The sequence below is a fragment of the Squalius cephalus genome, assembly GCF_949319135.1.
Source record: "Squalius cephalus genome assembly, chromosome: 16".
NCBI lineage: Eukaryota > Metazoa > Chordata > Actinopteri > Cypriniformes > Leuciscidae > Squalius > Squalius cephalus.
This window is the reverse complement of record NC_137137.1, coordinates 13,069,108-13,085,509: the sequence shown is the minus strand read 5'-3', so window position 1 is coordinate 13,085,509 and position 16,402 is coordinate 13,069,108. Positions and strand designations below refer to the sequence as shown.

General features: G+C 36.2%; 1 protein-coding gene across 4 annotated transcripts in view; it reads right to left on the bottom strand.

Moving 5' to 3' along the window:
- sema3gb (sema domain, immunoglobulin domain (Ig), short basic domain, secreted, (semaphorin) 3Gb) overlaps positions 1-16,402 on the bottom strand; it is a 36,640-nt gene that overhangs the window by 8,615 nt on the left and 11,623 nt on the right. For all 4 annotated transcript variants that reach the window (XM_079896922.1, XM_079896921.1, XM_079896919.1 and 1 more), the window contains exon 2: positions 11,037-11,165. In XM_079896922.1, coding sequence (XP_079753048.1) covers positions 11,037-11,136 — 100 coding nt within the window. In that variant the 5' untranslated portion in view covers positions 11,137-11,165. The remainder of the gene's footprint in view (positions 1-11,036; positions 11,166-16,402) is intronic.

The following is a 16,402-nucleotide window of genomic DNA, read 5'->3' as shown; positions in this document are numbered from 1 at the left end:
TATTCTCAGCACGCTCTCTCATCCCCGTCCAACAGGCTTCATCCACAAAATCCACTATCTTTTGGCAAGGGAGGGCAGCTCGCTTTATTCAGTAAGGAGGCACCTGACAGCCTGCGTACGTCAGGTCAGACCTTGACCTTTACCACTGTACAAACGTTCAAAAGCACTCACACCTGAAAGATGGGAAGTGATATCCCTTGAGTGAGGAAGCGAGGAAGTGATGTCATTCAAAATGATCAATGTTTGATTTTTCCTTAAACAACAACAACAACAACAACAACAACTTAGAAATAATAAAGTTTTATAATAAAAGTTCATTTATATATTTATTTTAAAAACAACAAAAATATCAAAACATTATCGTTTTCTTTTTGTTATGATTATATTAAAAATAATAAACATCATATGCATTAATAATAATAATTATTATTATTATTATAACAATTATTATTAATTTGTTATAAAAACAAAAATACATTTGAAATACATTTAGAATTGTTATTATTATTATTATTATTATTTAAAAATAATAAATCAAATACATTTATATAATAATAATAATAATAACAATAATAAAAATGAAATGTATTTTGTATTTTATTGTTTTTATAATAAAATATAATTTTTGTATAATTGAATTTATAAAATAAAATAGTTTAATATATAAAATATTTTTTATATAAAACAACAATAAATACATACATATATAATAACAATAAACAAATACATAATAATAATAATAATAATATTAATATTAATAATAATAAAAAAACAATTAAAGGAAAAAAGCTGTGGCAGAGATCTGAACCAAGTGACATAATGCAGGGAAAGGAAAATAGGAAAATTCGGATAGCATTTGAGTCACTTTTAAAAAAGCAGCAAATGACTAAACACAAGGCAACCTTAACTAGAACAGGACTGTAAAACTATGAGCAAGACTAAAACCTCTCTATAATACATAATGCATTAAATGTGTATCTCTGAATCAAATATTACAGCACATGTATCTTTGTATGTGTATGTTTGAAGAGTTCTGCCTCTATGTTGTCCAACTGGCTGGTACAGTTGTGACTCTTATTGTGAGAGTGTGTAGGGCAGGCCTATGTGTGTTTGCCAGCTTGTGCCACGAGTCAAAATCAAGTTTAATAACATTTTCAATGGCATCATTTAAGAAGGACAAAAACAGTCAGATTTTCCACTCACAATGTCCCAATTGCAAACATTTTATGCTTGCCAAACTACAGTGATGGTGCCAATGACAGACAGAACAGTTCGGAAACAAGAAGGGGAGAGAAAAAACAGTTTCAGCTTAGTTTTTACAATGTGTTTAATGAGAAAATATAGCATATTTTTTCAATTAATTACATGAATTTCTAATCTTTCACACATGGACATACGTCAGAACAATTATAGCATTGCCACTGGAGAGAAACAACAGTGTCTCATCTATTTTGTGGGTTAGAGTCATAGAAACAGTCATGAAGATGTTTATTTAAAAGAGGTTAAAATGGAAAATATGTCCAAAAAGGTACAACAAACAACACAGATGGCATCACTGAGTAGTTTCACAAATCTGATTATCTCAATACATGTTTGAGTGGTTGTGTTTAATTTAGGGGGTTATTATGGCTCATTAGGGTCTTAGAGATGTAAAGAAGAGCACTTGAGAGTTCTCAAGACAGGTTCGCTAGGAGACTCTTTGAGTATTAGGCCTGAGATTGTTACAACAACAGACAAGCGGATAACTGTGGAACATGCTGAACAATGAGTTGGGGAAAACTGCCCGATTATTAACAGCCCCTCTGTTGCCTGTAAAAAAAAAAGCAATGCTGTGGGGAAGAAAAATACGCCAGAACCCTCAATTAATGTGCAGTGGAAAACTGGATCTATCCCTTAAGAGACACACATTTCAAAACGTCTTGTGTATGTTGTAGCAAAACTAAGATTGCAGTGTCTAAAAAGGATTGTCATGATTTCACCGAGACACATCTAAAACAGTAATCGCAGCTCAATCGCTGAAGGCAGGTGGACCTCATTTACTGCCTCTGTGAAAAAGGACATCTCATTAAAAAAGTAAGTCTGGAAGAGACTGAAATGTTAGGAGCTGCGTCAGCAGTCTGCTCAGAAAATAGACACAGACTGTATAAAAAGTATAGCGAACTATCCATGTCTGTATATTTCTTTTGGACGTCTCTAGTTTGAGCCTCGTCTAAACTCCTGCTGCGAGTCGGCCCTGACAGCTTCTTTCCAAAAGCTGCCGCTGCTCAAACTCACTGATTTTATCACCATATGGCCTAAGACTTTTTTAGGAAATCAAAATATTTAGGTCATGACCTAAATGCACAAGGTTTCCATAAAGAAATGTGTTTTCATTGCATTTCTAGTCATTTATGAAGCTCTTTTAGTCAAAAATGTATTACAGTAGCAACCTGGTTAAAGGTACATGTTCTAGGTTCAATACAAGTTAAAATGAACATTCTGTTATCATTTGCTCACCCTCATGTCATTCCAAACTTGTATGACTTTCTGTGGAATACAAAATACCAATTCCTTTTTTGTCCATACAGTAAAAATCATTGAATTCCATTGTTGTGACACATTGTTCAAAATATCTCCTCTCGACATGAGGGTGAGTAAATGATGACAGAAAATTCATTTTTGAATAGACTATTCCTTTAAGTTCTATGCCCAGTGGTGCAATGATGGATTCAGAAACTCAATCTGAATTGTTGTCCTTTATTTAAACAATCTGAAATCTTACCTGTTATGCTGCACCAAACATATTTGAATCTGACATATAACAAGTGAGAGGGATCAGATCACATTATTGTTCACAGGCATCCATATATCTTGGGTGAGCACAACCATATGCTATTTTTACAAACTAGTCCCTATAATTTTTGTCCACTGTGAAGGACTATATATGTTTGGCCCACTATGTGTTACTTTCACATGATTCTATCAAATACAGTTTAAAAACAGAAGCATCTGATCACTGCACTCAACAGCCACACTAAGCTAATGATTTCTAAAACACAGTTTCTATATGAGTGGACAGTGTCTCCTTAATGCAAGCCCATCTTCTAACACAAGTATTCAAACATTATTTTGTGTTTAATTTGTGGCTGCAAGCCAAAAACTCTGCAGGCCAAAAGCCAAACAACAGGGAGAAAAGGGTAAAGAGTATCATGAGAATCCTCACAGATCCAGCTTTAAATAATGTTGTTAAATCGGTTTCTCTGTGCCACTCTGCCTTGGGATTTTTATAAAGGCCAAGATCATTACTTGGACATGGGAGGCAAGCTTAAGGCCAGCATGGAAGAAAAAACCCAGAGCATTTTTCACAAGAAAAGATGTCAAGCTAAAGTGTCTCATTGGTGAGGAATTCTTCTGTGTTTCTCCAGGGAAGGAAATGTTGATTGTAGATGAAATGCAAAACTACATGACCTCATTATAAATGTATCTGCCAACAAACACTTTGCACTAGAAACTTGGATGGTCATATATGATAGAAAAATCCATTTGTATTCATTTGAAAGGCTTTGATCCAACAACAAAGATAAGCTTGAACAATACAGTTGTATCACAACAAATTAGACAGATGTGTTCAAGAAATACCCTCTTTATTGCACAAGGCGCCCATGCTGTAAATCCACCAGTATAACAGGACATACTTTTTTGATATGAACAATAATGCCTTCAATCAACACCACAAAGTCTGACTAAAATAACTTGTCCATAGGAGCAACAGTAACATCAGCTTCTGTTTTAAAACTAGCTTGTTACTACATGTTTAATTTGTAGGGCTGGGCGATAAACCGGTAAACACGATTAACCGGTAGAGGTTTTGGACCATCTTCTCTATCGCGTTTACAATCACGCGATAAAGACATTGACTGACATTGCTGTGCTGCACGGTCACAAAAGTTGATCATTTGCACGCATTTTTAAGCATTGTGGTTTAAAAACAAGTGATTTTAAGCCATTGAAGAGCAATAAGCAGCTAATGAGAGCTCATTTCGGTATATACGCACGAAGAGAGATCTGTCTGAGAGACACGCGCACATGAAGCTGCTGCTCAGAGTGCCCGTGAGTACTGAACTGAGTTCTTTTTGCTGCCTAATTGGGCTTGAACGGTTAAATACACACACTTGTACAAAATGCCCATCTTTGCAAGTATCCTCGTAAACAGTCATTTATGTCTTAAGTGAACGTAAACAGTTGAGAAATAAAACGCATGTGAATCAGTATATTGGATGCGTTCATTCACTCTTAAAGTGACAGCAGCCTAATAAACCTGCTGCAGTCTGTCATTAATGTTAATCAAACAACAAAAGATAATCTCTCACTGCTCTTGACTGAACCAATTTCGTAACTTTAATAAGAATGAATGTATATTCATTATAATTCAGTATAATTTACACAGTGAAGACTATGCAGTGTTTTTGTTTATACATTTCATTACTTTTATTCTATTTATGTAGTATTTCTTATTTCTAGTGCTTGAAGTTTTTCAGGGAGTTCTATTTCATTTGTGTCTTTGTTCTATTGTAGCTTGTTTTCCTATATACTTGTAATTTCTTTGTTGTTATTTTATCACTGATTACTTGCCTTCAGTAAGCTTGAGAGTTTTTTTTTTTCTTTACATAGGCTAGTATTAGTTTTTTGTGATATTGGAATTGGTGACAAGAATTATGAAATTTCGATGGAATCATAAAAACCTTATTTAAAGCAAAAAAAAATTGTATATTGTGATGTCTATTGTTATTGTCAATTAAAATCAATTAGCCAAAATATTGAATAAACAAACACTCAAGGATCATTGGATGTGTAGAATTTCATGAATGATGGGTTAATTAGTGCTCTGGAAATTTCTGTGAAATTCTGAAGGTGGATAGCCTCTTAGTCGTATGTGGCTTTTCTCCTAAATGTCTATGGGAATAAGAGAAATCATCTCCCATAGCTCTGTTTCTGACCTTCTAACTCGTAATTCAGGTTTATACAATTAATTTATCCACATACCCTTTCCAAAAACATTTCCCACATTAATAAGCAGGCATCGCTGTCAGTTTTTAAGTGGCACTCTGGGAAAGTGGCCTGGTTCCAGAGAGAACTCAAAGAATTTTTGAATGTTACTCTTAATGCACTCAAGTCACTCATCTCGGTCTTGAGAAGAAATGGGAGTAGCAGTGAATAAATGGACAAACAAACAATGAGTTCAAGAGCACTGCAGAATTATTTCGATTCGGATGCCCTGAATGGGAGTCCCAATTCTTTAAACCCAACCCTGACCATAACTCAAACTTCAATACTGACTCTGATAAAGCCAGTGGCCCTGCTGTGGGGTGAAGATGGATTCAGGCTGGATGACACCGGCTAAAGCCCCAAACATTCCTGTTGTCTCTGTGGCATTTTGGAGCAGGTTGCTGGCAGTGAGCCCTGCCATGCTTTGGGGGGCTTCCCTGTGCTTTGGCCGAGGTAAACACAGCAACCACACAAGCTAATAATAAACCTCAAACGCCACAAGCCAATCCTGTTTCTCAGAACAGGGATCTATCCCACTGTCACCTACGCACATAATAACCCCAGTCAACCCAGGGTCATAATCACCTTCGCAAACACTCGGGTGCACAGACATTCACACTTACACACTCAGACACACACACATACTACAGTATATTTCAAAGACTAACATAAACCCTAACTCATAGCTGGGTTTGTATACAAAATCTTTAAAACACATGAAAAATAGTAGATTTCCAACCACATATGCACAACAATCAAATAGCCTATAATCATTTTTTTCCCTTAATTGTGAATAATATTTTGATTGTTTATTATTTACAACCTAACAAACCTCTTTTGTGAAATATCTTGGTTGAAAATAGAACTATATTTTAGTACATTTAATGTAATAAACAACAATCATAATGAGTAAACAATACCTAAAATGAGTAATCTAGATTACATTACTAACTAAAATAACTGAATCAGTAACTGACTACAATTTGTAAGTTATCTACTCAAAACTGTGTATGAATAATATATAGAGTAGAGTACTTACAAATTTTAGTTAGTTACTGATTCAAAATTACATGACAAAAATTGTATTTAGTAATGTAATGTAGATTCTCATTTTAGGTTATGTATTCTGACTACTTCATGATTACTTTTTAGATTACTTTTGACCAAACTTACTTATCACATTGATTTAAATTAGATAATTTTGTAACATATTGATATAAAAATACAAAGAGAGAGAAAATATATATATAAAAAATTAATATCAACAATATTAAGTGCATTAAATATTACATTACGTTAGGGTTTCCCAGACTGGGTATCATTCTAGAATTTGCAGGGGTTCGTGAGTTTAATGAAAAGCTATAAAGTAATTAAATAATAATAATTAAAAAATAAAACAAATAATTAAAAAAATATTTGTATTCATAGAAAATACTAAAAAAAGCAGGTATGAATCACTTCTCTCTCTCTCTCTCTCTCTCTCTCTAAAGCAGACAGAATACTAGATCTTACAAGCCGTAACTGACAATAGTAACCATCAATTTTACATAAGAGTTTATATTAAAAAAAGATTTTATATTTTCTTACATGATGAAATGATATTCATACATTTTTAAGGGTCCAAATAGTTTTTGGTCATACCGTTTGTATATTGAACATCAAAAATTGAGAGACTGACTGTGGGAGTTCAGAAACATTGGAAATCCCTCAATTTCCCCAAGGAAAGCCATGAAAGGTATGTCGATTTGCTGTTTGTTGTGTTGTGCAGCATTTTTAATTTCAGCGTGGCCTGAAAAATGGTTGCATCGCGCCTGGTCGGGACACTGTTAGGAAATCCCAGCATCCTGACAGTAGGGTGTCATGAGGAACCATGTTGAACTGGCACAGGTTGGCACATGCAACCAGGTTGTGTACTAAATATACCTTGCAGAGGAGACTGTAAGTGTGTGTGTGAGTTTATGTGTTTCTATTTGTGTGTGAATACTTTCTGATGGATTATACAAAGTAATGGGGCTCCACTGCAGACACCTGCTAGGTTTTGTGTGTGACAGTTTCTGAGAATTGAGAGCGAATTCATGTCAGACTTTGACCTGTTGTGCCACTGTGCTTCTGTCAGACGGGTGGGCAAAATAGTATTATAAATGTGTCTGCATGCAGCTGTGCATAGCGGCTTTCATTATATAAAACAATATCTCTTTAACAATGCCACTGTATCTTTTCAAGGCTGGTATTTGACCGCCATTTGCGAGCTGAATGGGGGAAAAATGCTAATGCTTTTGTGTTTGTGAGATTTGACTTTTAAACTTCAAACATCTGCCTCGCTCTGCTTGCATCTCTTTGTGCCCCGCCGTGACACATCCCCCTGCAGAGGGGATGATGGGTAGTCCCCTCTCTGGGGCATTAATTGGGAGATGAGGCATGCTGGTGCCAGATTCAAAACATACACAGGAAGACAGGAAGTGAGAAAGTGTGAGAGAGAGTGTGACATGAGGAACAGTAAGAAAAGAGGAATTAAAAAGCCACTCAGAAGCTCCACATAGCATGAAAACTACATTCGACAGACTTTCTAGAAAACTCAAACAAGCCTTTCAAGTTAAACGGAAAATAAACACCAGAAAATATGAGATTATAAGATTCCACATTGTTTGGCAATGCATTTAAGTTTCAAATGTGAATGTTTTATTGTTTTAAACAATTTGATCATAAAAGTTATGACGCACACTTAAAAATCCATCGCTGGCACGTTTAACTCGTTGCCTTACCCAACGCTCTAGTGAAGATTTTTCCACAGCCTATCATGATGTACGCAACTGCCTGGAATCTGACTCTACCCTGCATAATCTGGACGCTGATGCACATCTTAATCTTTTTAATTCCACCTGCGCAGATATTATGAATTCTATTGCGCCTTTGAGGTACAAAAATCACAAGCCTGCACCAGTGCCCTGGCACACTGACACTACACGTACCCTTAGACGGGTATGTAGACAGGCGGAGCACCAATGGAAAAAGGACCATCTGCAGGTTTCGTATGAAATCATGAAAAATGCCTATAAGGTGTTTCAGAAAGCTGCAAAGTCTGCAAAATGCAAACATTTTTCTGAACTTATATCTAATAATTGTCATAAACCTCAAGTTCTCTTTGCTACTATTAACTCCGTTTTAAATCCCTCTGTGCATCCCATCTTAGAGCCCTCTACTACTCTCTGTGACAATTTTGCGAAGTTTTTTGTTGATAAGATCACAACTTTAAGATCTCAATTGTCTAACTCTGTGTATATACATGATGTTCCATCATGTTCTTCCATCTGGTCTGAGTTTGAGCCGATTGATCTGGACACATGCAATGAAATTGTTGGTCATTTAAAACCCACTATCTGTCCACAGGATATTATTCCACCTTTCCTGAGACAAATTTTGGACACAGTTGGGCCTGGCCTGTTACTTTTAATGAATAAATGCCTGTCAACTGGTTCCTTCCCTAACAGTCTGAAAGTCGCTGTGGTGACGCCATATCTTAAAAAAACTAATCTCGATCCTTCCATTCTTTCTAACTTTCGTCCTATTTATTTCTAATTTACCTTTTATTTCGAAAATCCTTGAGAGAGTTGTACTGATTCAACTACAATTATACTTATCTGCAAATTCTCTTCACGAAACATTTCAATCTGGTTTTAAAGCTTTACACAGTACTGAATCTGCTCTTTTAAGAGTTTCAAGTGAAATTTTCACTGAAACTGACTCTGGGAAATCTTTGGCTCTAGTTTTATTAGATTTGAGTGCTGCATTTGACTTAGTTGACCATGAGGTCCTGTTGCGACGTCTGGAGACATCCGTGGGCTTTCGAGGCGTAGTCTTGGAGTGGTTCCGCTCTTATTTGACCAACAAATGTTTTAGTGTCCGTATTGGTCATCAATCCTCCTCTAGTGTACCTCTGAACTGCGGAGTCCCACAGGGATCAATCCTCGGCCCCATATTGTTTATTCTGTATTTGTTACCTCTGGCTTCCATCTTTAATAAATATGAAGTATCCTTTCATCTGTATGCCGACGATACTCAGATTTATTTTCCTTTAAAACAAAATGATAAAAATGGTCTACAACCCCTGTTTGCCTGTTTAAATGATCTTAAACTTTGGCTTTCAAGTAACTTTCTAAACCTAAACGAAAATAAAACTGAAATAATTATCTTCGGGCCTAAGGAAAACGGTGTGCTTGATGTTGACCGTGGTTCTCTCGCACCGTATGAAACCCACTGCGCAAAAAATCTGGGTTTTCTTTTTGACCACAACTTAAAATTTGAGAAACAGATCAGTGCTGTTGTAAAGTCATGCTTTTTTCACCTCCGCCAACTCTCTAAGGTGAAACCTTTTTTAACTCACAGTAATCTTCAAACAGTGATTCATGCATTCGTAACATCTCGATTAGACTACTGTAATTCACTTTACTTTGGTCTATCTCAGTCTTCTCTCTCTCGCCTTCAGCTAGTGCAAAACGCAGCAGCTAGACTCCTCACTGGGACACGCAAGTATGAGTCGATCACCCCTATCTTACTCAAACTCCATTGGCTACCTGTCAAATTTAGAATTGATTTTAAAATTTTACTCTTTGTGTATAAAGCTCTTAACAATTTGGCCCCTAAGTATCTGACCGATCTGCTCTGTCTGTACACTCCTTCTCGTACTTTGAGATCCAGTGATCACTGCCTTCTCATCGTGCCTAGATCCAGACTTAAAAAACGAGGCGACCGTGCTTTCGCGACTGCAGGCCCAAAACTTTGGAACAGTCTGCCTCTTTATATCAGGCTGGCTCCTTCAGTTTCCATCTTCAAATCTTCTTTTAAGACGTTTTTGTTCTCTCTTGCTTTTGATGCTCCTTGATTCTGATACAATTACTGCAGAATTTTTTTAGTTTTTTCCTGTACTGCTCTGCATTTTATTCTCTGCTATGTACAGCACTTTGGTCAGCCTCGGTTGTTTTTAAATGTGCTTTATAAATAAATATTGTATTGTATTGTATTGTTATCATCTAAGATCAGGGTTTTTAACCCGGGGTCCAGAGAAGGAACTCAAGGGGGTCCTTATTGTATTTTCTTAAAGAGATACATAGTGATGTAGTACTCGAGTCCGGTCTCGGACTCGAGTCCGGTCTCGAGACCGATTTCTGCTTTCTCGGACTCGACTCGGACTTGTTCTTACAAAGACTCGGTCTTGACTCGGACTCGACCCTTCAAAGACTCGGTCTTGACTCGGACTCGGCATAGGCGGTCTCGTCCCATCACTAGTCCACTAGAATACATACCACTAGAAAATTTTAATTGACTGTTCGCAAAGACCCGACCCCCTTAGTTACTGTCGCTATGTCTGACAAGCTACACCGTTCTCATGCCACACCATGTTCTCACGCAGTGAAAAATACATCGCGGAGCAGAGAGGAGACTGACAACACGCTGACAGACAGGACAGACCAGGTTACTTTTCGGTTACTTTTGATATTAAACATATTAAACAAAGTCTTGCCTTTCAAACTTGGTCATTTTTTAAAAGAAATTTAAACAATAAATACCGTTTTGTGGCTCTTAAATGTGTAGTGACAGATCGCTGTAGAGCATCAGTTAAAGCTGCTCGTGAACCGATCATCTCTTCCTTCTAGTTAATTTATAGCCTCAAATAAACATGAACAAACATAAGAAGCAATGTTGTTTTAACCACGGAAAGGCGTCAGTACACTCCGTGTTTCAAGTTCAAATCCTCCCATGTTAACCAACGGACTCGGTCTCGACTCGGACTCGACTGAATTTGAAAACTAACGGACTCGGTCTCGACTCGGACTCGACCCTTCAAAGACTCGGTCTTGACTCGGACTCGGCATAGGCGGTCTCGTCCCCATCACTAGAGATACAGTAGTTATTTACTAACCCTTATGTCATTCCAAACTTGTATGACCTACTTTCTTCACAAAAGAAGATATTATGAAAAATGTCTGGGTTTTTTTTGTTTGCCCATTTCTTACCTTTATATGACAGGTGCACTCGTGGTGTTGTGCGGGCGTTGCCATTACAACCCCAGAAACACAAGCTCAGGATGAGAAGCAGGGTTTGCATCATGTTCATGATAATGGCAGAAGTTTTCCCACCGAGATCTGCAAGTGTGAGAAACAGAAACAATTCATGCGTTACATATTGTGAAACACTAGAAAGCTTATTCATTGTTTGCTGACAGCAGTTATTTACATTTAAGGATAAGTTTCTATTTGTTTCCAGAAATGTGGCCCATAAAACAAAAGTGATTTCAACAATGCTCTTGTCTGGCTCCCACCCTGAAAAGCCCTGCCTCAAATTTAGGCCTGTTTACAGGTCACTGAAAAACAAGAAAATTCCCACCCGTCAGTAAAGAATCTCAGAAGAGAAAAGGAAACAAAGCACTAAAGGTGTCTGGTTGGCTTTTCATATTTGACTGAATGTTTCCACACAGTAGCACAGGGTTGTAAGTTTCTCCGTCTTTTCTCTGAGCATTTACAACCATCCACAGTGAGGACTATAAACAGGCCAGTTAAATCACAATGCTGAGGCATGTAAACACAGCAGCTCAAATTATCCAAAGGTACACAGTCTTGTGTTGTTTTTACCTTTATATCTGGGGGACAAAAAGATAAAAATCTGAACTCAATTGGCCTTTTCCATGAAAATAGTGTTAGATTGTGTGGGAGAGGGCAGCAAGTCTTTCTGCAGTGGGGACATGCGCCCAAAAGAGATTAGAAAACTATGCAGTCGGAGAGCAATGGTTTCTTAAGTATGTCTGCCAAATCCTTCCAGCTACAGCAAATCCATGTCACACTGCCTTGCTTTAAATCTTAAACTCTCACTCCTGGGCGGCAGGGAACGGCAAACCTACTGTGAGCTTCCGTATCTGCAGAAAATCTCCCCGTTCTGAGGTGCTAAACATGGCGGGCACGTATCTATGCAAGCTGTGTACACAGATTTACATGCTTAATGAGGGATAACCGTAACAGGAATGCAAACACAAGCATGTTTTATAATGAAAATGCTGAAAGACGCTGAGCTCAGAACAATGATTTATATATACACAATATGTCAATGTCTGGAGTTTACAGTGCGGCAAAACATATTTGGTTTAATAATCACTTACAATGTTTTTTGGAGGGATTTAAAAGCAAACATGTGAAGCTTAATATTTTATATTAGCACTTACAAAGTTCAAAAGTTAAGGGTCAGTGAGATTTGTTTTTAAAGATGTTCATATTGTTACAAAAAAAAATCCATTTACTGTAAAAAAAATAAATAAAAAAAACACAAAAATATTAAGCAGCACAACTGCTTCTGTTCAACACTGATAATAAGAGGTGTTTCCAGACCACCAAATCAGCATATTACAATGATTTAAGACTGGAGTAATGACTGCTGAAAACTTAGCTTTGCAATTACGGAAATAAATTACAATTTAAAAATATATTACCATAGATAATAATATTTCAAAACTGTTTATATTGTATTTTTGCCAAAATGTGCTGTATTTTGGCAAAAAATACAATATAAACAGTTTTGAAATATTAGTGAGCATAATATAATGAGCATATTTCAAAAACATAAAAAAAACGAATGGTAATGTGCATTCATTTTCTTGTTTAAACTTGTGTATTATTTGAGCTATAAAGTTGTTCTTGTGATTTTTACGCTCATTTTAGGGGTTTCGGCATTACATTATCATGGGAATGAAGTTGAAGTTGATATATTGAAGTAAAGTTGATACTTTACTTTACACAGAAAATGTTAGTAAGGGATTATTTCACACTAAAATCATGTTAACCCCTATTTTGGTTACATCTTGATTGAAACTGTGTATTTTAGCACTTATGAATTGGCCCAATTCACTTACATTGTAAGTGTCTCACTGTATACTTGGACTGAACCCAGAATAATCCTTTAAAATAATTAGTGTCATCACAAAAGTACACGATGTATACTATGCTGTTATTTAACAGGTTTGTGGTGGTTCTACCACTAACTGCCTCTTTGCTGAAGTAGTTTTGTAACACGCTATGAAATGCTGTACTTTGGCCCTCTTCCAGAGTAAATTACACTTTTCCAGTGATGAAAAATGACAGAGGAACAATAGCCAACAGCTCTTTGTCTATGACGAATGTACTGAAGTATCATGAATTTGATCTGGAGAAGAGAAATACATCAACAGAAATACATTTAAGGATCTGAAGCAGACCAATTGGCCCATTTAAAAAAAAAGAAAGATATTTCCGTAAGCGTTTGGGTTCGGCACAAATGATGTGTGAGATTCATAAAACAATAGCACTGCTGAATTCTCCACTGTCTGCTACCCTTGAAAGGCACCAGAGGGAATGACCAGTCTGTGAAGATTAAAACCTGGCACAAACACATTTTTGTCATCATGTCAAATTTATCTCAACAATCCAGACAGACAGAAAAAGCAGAGCGCTCCCACAGTATGTCTGATTTGCTTCCTTTTGGCTGACTTGTTTTGTATACATATAAATATAGGCCTATCTAAAACATTACAAAAAAGAGCATTGATGAATACTGAAATATATTAACAAAGCTGCTGTGTTAGGGAAGCAACTCTGAAACTAGCTTGTCAAACAAATAAAAAGAATCAGATAATATATACATAAATCTCTATACGGCTGAAGGAGCAATTCAATTTACACTATACCACCAATAAAATAAATAAGTCAAAAACATATGAAAAGCATAATTTTGTAAAATTATTGGACTTAATATTTTCAAACGAGTCTTTTTTTTTTAAGTCACCATGAAATTAAAATGGACAATTCTTATGGAATTCTCCTCTGTTTATGGAATATCACTAGCCTGGCTAACGTCAGACCTCTTTCTCATTGAGACGTGGTCTGGGAACCACATGATCATTTTCTCGTATTTGAGGCGTGGTTTATGAATGCCCAGAGCCGTTTATTGGGCGCTACGAACGTCTATCAAATGCGCCTGCACGTAGCTCATAGCCAATCGTTTCAATTATACCAGATGACGTATGTAGAGCGACAGAAATTCAATGAGGAAGAAGACGAAATAAACTTGCATTTAACTTAGAACATTATCTAAGGCTGCATCGAAAGGTAACTTCACGTATGCTGCCATGTTGGATCCATAGATATAAACAAACTGTGTGACCCTGGATCACAAAACCAATCACAAGTAGTCACAGGTTTATTTGTGGCAATAGCCAACAATACATTGTATGGGTCAAAATGATAGATTTTTCTTTTATGCCAAAAATCATTAGGATATTAAGTAAAGATCATGTTCCATAAAGATATTTTTTCAATTTCCTACCATAAATATATAAAACATTTATTTTTGTGAGTGAATGCAGCACAATCGTGAACATAAATGGACAACTTTAAAGGCGATTTTCTCAATGTTTCGATTTTTTTGCAACCTCAGACTCCAGATTTTCAAATAGTTGTATCTCGGCCAAATATGATCATATCCTAACAAATTATTTATTCAGCTTTCAGATGATGTACAGATCTCAATTTCCAAAAATTGACCCATGTGACTGGTTTTGTGGTCCAGGGTCACATATGTCCTCGTAATTTTTAATCAAAGGAACTTCCCCTCTCCTCTTGCAATCACTTCTCTTCTCTGATTGGTTTACTGGCACGAGGGCGGGACAACCTGTCACTCACATGACATCACAGCAATATCAAACCACAACCATATAAATTAAATCAAGTCCCGGCCTACATTTTTACTTTTACTCAGATATACGTTACAGTTGAAAAGAAAAGACTATCGCAACTTCCGTTTCATGCAGACTTTAATTGGTTATTTTAAATGAACCAAGTGAATTGACTCACTAATTGAATCAGACTTCCCAAATGCTTCAAGAGAGTCAACATTTAGTTCACGTAAGAATGAATACATTTACGTACAGTAGTACAATAGCATACAATATTACAAAAATACAGCTTGCTACTTTGAGAAAATATTTGGACATTATTTTGAAAGCAGCTACTGAAAATTGTAGTTAAATTAGTAGCGTCACTACTTTTAGCAACCCAACACTGATTATCTGTAATGATACACCGCTTTAACTACTCCGTTTGATATGGCAGTACAATTCCAAACAATCTGCATCATGCTTTTATTTCTGAACCTGAGGGAGTGCATCTTTTATTTTGAGATGCACTGTAAATGTGAGGGTGCAGTCATGGGTGAGCCCTGTAGCCTAGAGAATACCTATCGTTAAGAGTCAGCACATGTCTGCTCTCTAATTATATGCCTCAAGTGGCTACAGGGGTGTCATTATCACTGTGTGTGTGTGTGTGTGTGTGTGTGTGTGTGTGTGTGTGTGTGTGTGTGTGTGTGTGTGTGTGTGTGTGTGTGTGTGTGTGTGTCTGCATAAGTGTGCCACACCTGCACACACAGCAACAGAATGATGAGGTTCTTATAAAACGGACCTGAAGCAGAGTAAATCTGAGAATAAGCAGAGGTCAAGGACAAGGGTGAGGCAATAAAATGAGCAGCAGAGGGTGAGACAGACAGCAGGGAGGATGAATTACAGATAAAAAGCAAAGGATGATGTCTGAAGAAGGGGAAAGAAAATGTAATCACATTATAGAGAATAGATTGACATTGATTTAAAGTATATTTAAAGGTATTAAGCATGCTTGTTCAAAATATTACTGAACAAACAAGGAATCTTACAAGTGATAATTAGCAAAAAAAAAAAAAAAGTCATTGTTTACACAGCCTGATGTCGGTTTTTAGTGAAACTAAAATTAAAACAAAAGCACTATAATGAAAAACCCATAAATAAATACAATTGAAATTAAAATAATAGTTGTATGGTTTTAGAAGACTTAGAAAATAGTCATTTGTTTTGGTTTTTCTGTAGTGTGTCATGCTTTTATTTTGGAATGGTATGGAGAAAAGTGTGTGAGGTTCTTCAAAATTTGGCATTTGTGATCCACTGAAAAAATAACAGCACAGGTCTGGATCAGCAGTAAATTAAAAGAAATAATGGCATAGTTTATTATTATTTGCATCTATTGAATTTTATCTAAATAATTATATTTTCAAAATGAATGTATTCAGATCAGCATAAATCTGTTCAACAATTACAATTACATTTAATCAGTATGAATATGGTTTAAACATGGCCAATTGTGAAACAAGCAAGATTCAATTTGTTCAGATGTATGAGATTGAAACAAATTTGATTTATTGATGATAAATATATAAACCTGGCTACTGTGTGTTTAAAACATATTCAGAGTATTAGTACTTTACAAAATGTCATTCTTACTTGTTTCATTTATGCATGGCTGAATTTTATATGCAATTAATTCTTAAGTTTAAACCT